Source organism: Neltuma alba, unplaced genomic scaffold (assembly GCF_004799145.2).
Source record: "Neltuma alba isolate B1F8T4 unplaced genomic scaffold, ASM479914v2 tig00004584_pilon, whole genome shotgun sequence".
Taxonomy (NCBI): Eukaryota; Viridiplantae; Streptophyta; class Magnoliopsida; order Fabales; family Fabaceae; genus Neltuma; species Neltuma alba.
Genome location: NW_021633775.1, coordinates 29,662 through 36,392, shown reverse-complemented (window position 1 = coordinate 36,392; position 6,731 = coordinate 29,662). Strand labels below are relative to the sequence as shown.

Here is a 6,731-nt window from a genome sequence, read left to right as displayed (position 1 = left end):
AGTCTTGAATAGCCCCAGATAGAGCATTTATGTGATCTCTCTCTCTAGTAAAGCCCAATCATCTAGGTAGGCAATCTGTTTCAGTCATTGTAGAGAAAACCAACACTTAAAAACAAAGCAAATAGAATCACACGCCCGTAAGAAGTAAAATTAGAACCTCAGCTTTCACAGTTATTTGTCTTTCCACAGAAAATCACCAATATTAGACTGAATATAAAACTTAAAGTAACCTATGTGCTTAAAATATAAACTAGCATAAACATAATTTATCTATATATAGTGCCAACCTTGTTATGTGTATATCTCTTCCCGAAATATTAATCTTAGAGACAACATAAAATGATTACAATATACCATCAGCAATAGAACACGGTATATAAAAGGACGAATTTCAGTGAAGAAATACGATTACCTGATCATTCAGAATAGAGTTTAGCTTGAGCTCAAGTTTCAGCTGCTGGAGACTGATCCTCTTCCTAATAACTGAATCCCATAGGGACAAAGTAGCCTTCCATACATTAAACAGAACTTTCTGCGCGGTTGAATAAAATCTGGTAAATCATTTGTAAATGATTTAACATGTGTTGCTAAAGGGCTATCAAAGATAGTAGGTCATACCTCTGCAGCTGCAGTTTGGATACAAAGCACATCCTCTGCTCTTGCATTGACAAATCTCCATTGCAAATGCCGGTTGTAAAGAAGTCGCAATTGGTGAGCATCATCTATGTGGGTCGTCCTTTTCCCTTTTCTAAAATCAGCAATAAAACTAAGCACGGAAATTGAACTGTTGGATTGACTGGATAAACTGGTTGACCTTATTCGAGAGGGACTAACTCCTCTAGAAGGAGGAGTTGACGGCCGGGACCGAGATGGACTGATGCCTCTTGCACTAGATGAGGATAGGATTGAGGTCTTGCTAGGGGAGGACGGACGTGATCTTGGAGTTGGCAAGGACTGAGATCCGACTGAGGGAGTTCTTGGAGCTATTTTACCAGATTGACTTGCAGAAACAAGTTTGAGAGGTCTTAATACCGGTAGCAAATTATCATTAACTGATTTTACCTCGTTTCCTGTTCTATCACTTTCAACCATCGATACATTTCTTACAGTATCATTTGTGGACTTTTGTACGGGTTTACTTGTTTCGGCCAATAAAGACAACCTTCTTAGTGAAGACAAACCAGTTCTAGGAACTGAAGAATTCAATGTTCTGATTGACTTATCAGCAAGATCGACACTCCGATTTGTTGCGTTAGAAGACACCTTCCCACCTATACTACATGGCCACCGATGCTGATCAATCAACCGAGAATGCAAACCATCAACTGGTTTTGAATTCTCTGAGTGATCAGAGGTATTCTTCCCTTTCAGAGGACTACGCATTCTCTCCGGCATAGGCTTATGTACAGTTGGAGGTTCAGCCGGCTTGGGTGCCACATTTGAAGTCGGCCGCAGAGTGCGATCAGAAGTGCTAGTATTTGGTTTCTCTTTCTTGCCAACAGGTACAGAAACGCCATCTGATTGGAAAGAAACGCTTAAGCTTCGCATTGTTGAAGGCCATAAACTCTCCTGCAAACGACTACCTACTGTCCTTCTGGAAGAGAAGTGCACATCCACAGACGAATCACGGACTGGCGTAGAAGGTCTTGCGGATGAAAGAGTTGAAGGCCGGTTCCTTTCCACTGATTGAGCTCTCTTGGGAACCAAGTTGGAGGAAGTGGAGATTGTTCTTGTCGGGGTCGGAGATGAGCATCGTCTGGGACTAGATGGTGTTGCCCGAGAAGGTGACTTATACCTGGAACTAATGTCCCTTGTTTGAGGGCGCCGGGTGGTGACCACTTCATTTTTTCTTCCGGTGGCAATTAAGGGTGGTCTACCAGTCTCCTCAGCTGGTTGCTTCCGTAATGCTGGCGCTGACTCATATACATCCATCCACTCTATCCAAACTAGACCACATTGATAGAATTGGTTATAAATCTTAATTTAACAGCCTTAGCAATCATGTACCCCACATTCTAAGCCAACGACACCAATTATTCAGAAAGAAGGTCCTTTCCTCTGCAGTAAATCTGCCACAAATGCATGACTGAAGTAAGAAACTGTCCAGTGGAAAAATGAAGAAAGAAAAAAATGGTGAAGAATAAAATCACTCAAAGGCAAAAAGAAAATCGAAAAAAGGCTCATTTTTACAGTTACTCAGATCTACTGAAGAACCAATTTGAGAATCGCACCGAATAAACGCAGGTGGGTACTTTTTTATCATCAAATAAAACTCGAACCCGACCAGATCAGGCCAATACAAGAAGAATATACAGAAGGTATACAGCATTTGGTGTAATGGGACAGAGAAACTCGCGGAAACTGTCTCAACGTGCTTTAAATGATGATCATTAGACGTTAGAGACGGTTAACTGAAAATTCAAGAGGAGGGGTACCCTTAAAAATTGGGGTTATTGTAGGATAAGAAAGGAAAAGGGCGTAGGGTAAGGGAGCCTCTAATTTTTCCTCTTTTGTCCCTCTCACGGGAGTGCCATGGTCGGGTGGGCTGGCAATAGGTTTACTCCACATAAACCCACTCTGTCCTGTTTCTTCTTCTCTCTCAACTCCTTTTCATGAAAGGGAACTCAATGAAAGTGATACGGAAACTTGCAGAGGCAAAAGAAAAAGCCTTCCCAGAATAAAATATACTCAATTAAGCTGGCAGATCGATACCTATACTGTACTGAGATAAACCACGTATTTACCATAGTAACTGTTTTATGAGTTTTATCTTCTAAATTTCCAGACCGGATTCCTAATGGGGTCTGTCAAAAAAATTTCATTTGTTCTTGAGCACAATAAGATATTTCTTAATCAGTTGATCTCGCAGGTGCTCATGTTCTCGGGGAGATGGATAAAGACATGGAGGACCACGTGCTGAGGCGATCACTATCCATCCCCCTTAACCAATTGTGCAAACCTAATATTATTAGAGAAATAAAAAGCAGCATTCAATACAGAGACATCGCTTCCAGCGAAATAAGACAAAATAGTAATTTCGTCTTGACGACTCCGAATTATGTTGCATATTATTACGATCAACAAGTATTGATGAAATCCAGAAAACTTTTTTCCCAGGAGAAATTTTAAAAAGAAGCAAGGGTTCTGAAAAGGGATCCATGACGTGTCTGGATTGACAGGTTCGTGTCTGTCTTGCTGAAGACACGTTCAGTGTTCAACTGTTCGTGTAATATCTTTATAAGAAAACTCCAGTTCCAGTGCAAATTAAATTGAAAACATCAAGTTCATCGAATCTGATTCTAAAAACTCTTGTTCAATGAAAAAACTCGTTCCATTTATTGAAAAAATTATCTTCTTTCTGAGAAGTAAAATCCATCTTTCTGTATTCTCAATCAAAGCAAGAGAATAAAAAGAATTTGCTCAACAGAATTTGATCAGAAACGGACCCTAAAGTCATTTCCGCATTGATGTAATACTAAATAAAGCGATCCAGATCGAACAGAGAAAATCACAAAAGGAAAATTAATCAAAACATAATTGATCCAGTCGTTTAAAACCTCACCTTACCATTGAATAACAACAACAACTTCCAATCAGATGAGAGCTAGTCGATACTCAGACCTTCAGATTAACCACAGAGCATCAACAACCAATCCGTGAACCCTAAAGAAACCGGGAATAATTCCTTCCTTGGTCCTCCAAAACCAAAAGAGAGAATCCAAAACCCTCTAACTCTTCCAAAATCGAACAACAAGCAAAGTGTGGATCTTACAAACGCCCCCCCGGGAGATTGACGGAAAGACAGCAAGCGGACGTCGGAGGTCAATATTTTCCGGCGCGAGGTGTTTTCTAGTTTTGAAGCAGAGAGAGGGAAGGAGAAAGCGAGAGAATTAAAAGAAGAGAAAAATGATGATTTCTTGCTCCTAAAAAGGTTTAATTAAGATTTAAAAAAAAAAGAATAATTATTTGAAAGAGTATATAGGAAACGGTTTCAGTTGGGAAACGAGGGAAGTAGTAGTGTGGGGACAGTAGATTTCGCGCCACCTACTTTTAATTGGGCTTAGTCCTCCGGGTGTGGTTACCTGATTTTCTTGATAAAATTAATTAATAAATTATTTTAGCGCATTGTTCCCAATAAACGTGAAATTTTAAATATGTGGGAAGCAAGCTATCAAATAAGAATTAAAAACGATGGTAAAAAAATAAGAATTAAAAACTATATAATTATTTGTTTGTTTTAAAAAAAATTATTTTGAGGTGTATCAAGAATATTCTATTTTTCAATTTTTAGATATTATTTTTAGAATTTAAATTTATTTTTAATTTTTTATCATATTTATTTCTATATAAATATTAACAATATAAATACACTGTTTTTTAAAATTAAAGAAGATAAGCAAAATCAAGTCAGCAACGTCCTATTTGTAGGGAAGAGTTCACAAAGGAGAAAAAATTTTAATAAATTTTTTATTTTTAAAAAAATAAAGAAATTGAGTTATAAAATTTTAATAAAGAAAAATGTAACATAAAAGAATAAGAAAAATTAAATAAATATGGGTTAAGCTAGAAATTGATTTTGAAAGTTTTCACTCAAGAAATTTGGATATCCGAAAGTTTTTTTTTTAAAGCAAATTTGTTCTAGAAATTTAAAATTGTAACAATATTATCATTCACTGTCAAAAGATTAAGGTTACCCGTTAAAATAATAATGTTAACCATTAATATTTTTAACGACAGGATAATATTGTTACAATTTTAAAATTTTGAGGCAAATTTGCTCCCAAAAAAACTTTCGGATACTTAGCATTCCTGAATAAAAACTTTCAGAACAAATTTGTACTTTAACCCATTAAATATTTCTAACCAACAAGCTCTTAATTGAGACAGTAAGCAATCTCACTTTCTTAAGAATGAGAACACAAGTTTAAATCCTAAAAAGCACGCTTGTTTAGACGGTTTTAACCTTAACGCTTTTGATTCGCTAGAGGTTATCCTCAAGACCAAAGTGATTTGAGAATACTCTAAATTATATTTAAAAAAATATTTCTAACCCCACTTTAACAATTTATAATCGAACTTATTGTTTCTCCGCCCCTCCTTTCCCCCTCCATCTCTATCTCTTTGATGCCAAAGGCTAACTAGCTTTATACGTACATATGATGCATTAAGATGAAGATGAAAGGAAAAAACTGTAATACTATAAAATATTATCCCTGTATACAATCATATCTTCTTATACAGTACTTTTTCTGATTTTAAATATAAAACTCATTTTATAATATGAATTGCACTACAAAATGAGTCTCATATTTGGGACTGGAGAAGTATCTCTTAATCTCTTAATATATGATTACCTGGATCATCTAAATTAAATTTAAACAATCCATATTTAATTTTTTTAATCATAATCTATTTACAAAAAATAGGAAAAAATGTGATATATTGAGTTTCAATCAATTTAGCAGAGTGGTTACTTGATGTTGTAGTAAGAATATTGCCTGCTCTTCTCGAGAAGGGATATATAGTTAGATTGAAGAATGCCACCGAATGAAGCACACAAGGAAATATACACACAAATAACATGGCATCCTAATCTTACGAAAAGGACGTGAAATGCAGACCCCATGTGAAGCCTTTCATGTCCTCTTCCCCTATCACACAGCTTGTCCCATTTTCCTTACACCTATCACCCCCTTCAGAAATCTATACCCTGTGGTGCCCCCCGGCCCCCCACACATAAGCCTTACTGGATTTTCTTGGTGAAAGGGGTTATGGCATCATCGGTGCTTTTTAATATAAAAACTAGATAATTAATTTAGAGACATTAATAAAATAAGTTAAGTTGTTTATCTGTAACAAATATGTGTTTGTTTCTTTAAACCACCATCTTCAATTATATGTATTAGAATTATTTTTTGGTGCAAATCCCTTACAAAGTTATAATAAAAAAGAATATTTTAGAAAAAATAAAATTAGAAGACAAAATAGATTGTCGTCTTATATTTAAAATTAAATATAACTTCCAATTATATTTTGTATTAAGGATTAGAGGTAGTAAATCTCAAATTTGGTTTCATGTGAATGCAAAAAGAGAGGGTTAAGGTTAACAAAATATTAGAACTAGTGACATATTAAATTTAATTTTTAAAATAATAATGATTAGCACAAAAAATATCAATTGAAACTAATTATGTTAAGGTTAAAGAAGAATACTTTAAAAAATTAAAAGACTAAACTAAAATATTATATAAAACTAGAGCACTTAATTCGTACTTCTTCCTCCAAAAATTAGGGAATGATATATATGGACCCCTCTAACTATTTTTTTAAATAAAACTGAGATTACAATGCATGCTTTTCACATATTAAGTTAGAGTATCATATAACTTTCTTTTCAAGTGTTAACACTTTCACATCCTAAGTAGACGTCTTTCCCCATTATTTTTTTCAAAAAATATTTAAAATGGAAATCAAGCCTGTTTATTAAAACTTTAACTCTTTTTTTTTTTGGGTTTCTCCTTTTAATATTTAGAGCGCAAAGAGTTTTCTTCTCTTAACAACAACAAGTGTACTTTTTGGGATTTAAATTTATGTTCTCTTGATCAAGTGAGAGCACTTACTATCTTAATATTTTCTCAGCCATATAACCTTTCACTTTTTTCATCATTTTCACTTGCACAAATTTAATTACCTGTAATCCATGGATCAAAATCAAATATAGAACGCAGTTA

General features: G+C 34.9%; 1 protein-coding gene across 2 annotated transcripts; it reads right to left on the bottom strand.

Moving 5' to 3' along the window:
- On the bottom strand, positions 1–3,864 carry LOC114745268 (AUGMIN subunit 8-like). 2 transcript variants are annotated; one of them, XM_028933419.1, is made up of 4 exons: positions 3,563–3,861; positions 619–2,069; positions 413–532; positions 1–75 (listed from the first exon to the last, which is right to left on the bottom strand). In XM_028933419.1, exons 2-4 carry the CDS (start codon positions 1,930–1,932, stop codon positions 28–30), a joined length of 1,482 nt encoding a protein of 493 aa, XP_028789252.1. In that variant the 5' UTR covers positions 1,933–2,069; positions 3,563–3,861; the 3' UTR covers positions 1–27. The 2 variants fall into 2 exon arrangements, with proteins under 2 accessions (XP_028789252.1, XP_028789253.1); XM_028933420.1 differs by lacking the exon at positions 413–532 and having other exon boundaries at positions 3,563–3,864.
- Between the last annotated feature and the right edge of the window lie 2,867 nt (positions 3,865–6,731).

Bases quoted from the DNA above. Each gene is read 5' to 3' on its own strand.
- LOC114745268 (XM_028933419.1), bottom strand. From the start codon at position 1,932: ATGGATGTATATGAGTCAGCGCCAGCATTACGGAAGCAACCAGCTGAG. The intron at 533-618 runs GTATGACCTACT...TCAACCGCGCAG, and splicing joins TCCAAACTGCAGCTGCAGAG to AAAGTTCTGTTTAATGTATG. The intron at 76-412 runs GTAATCGTATTT...TGACTGAAACAG, and splicing joins ACTCTATTCTGAATGATCAG to ATTGCCTACCTAGATGATTG.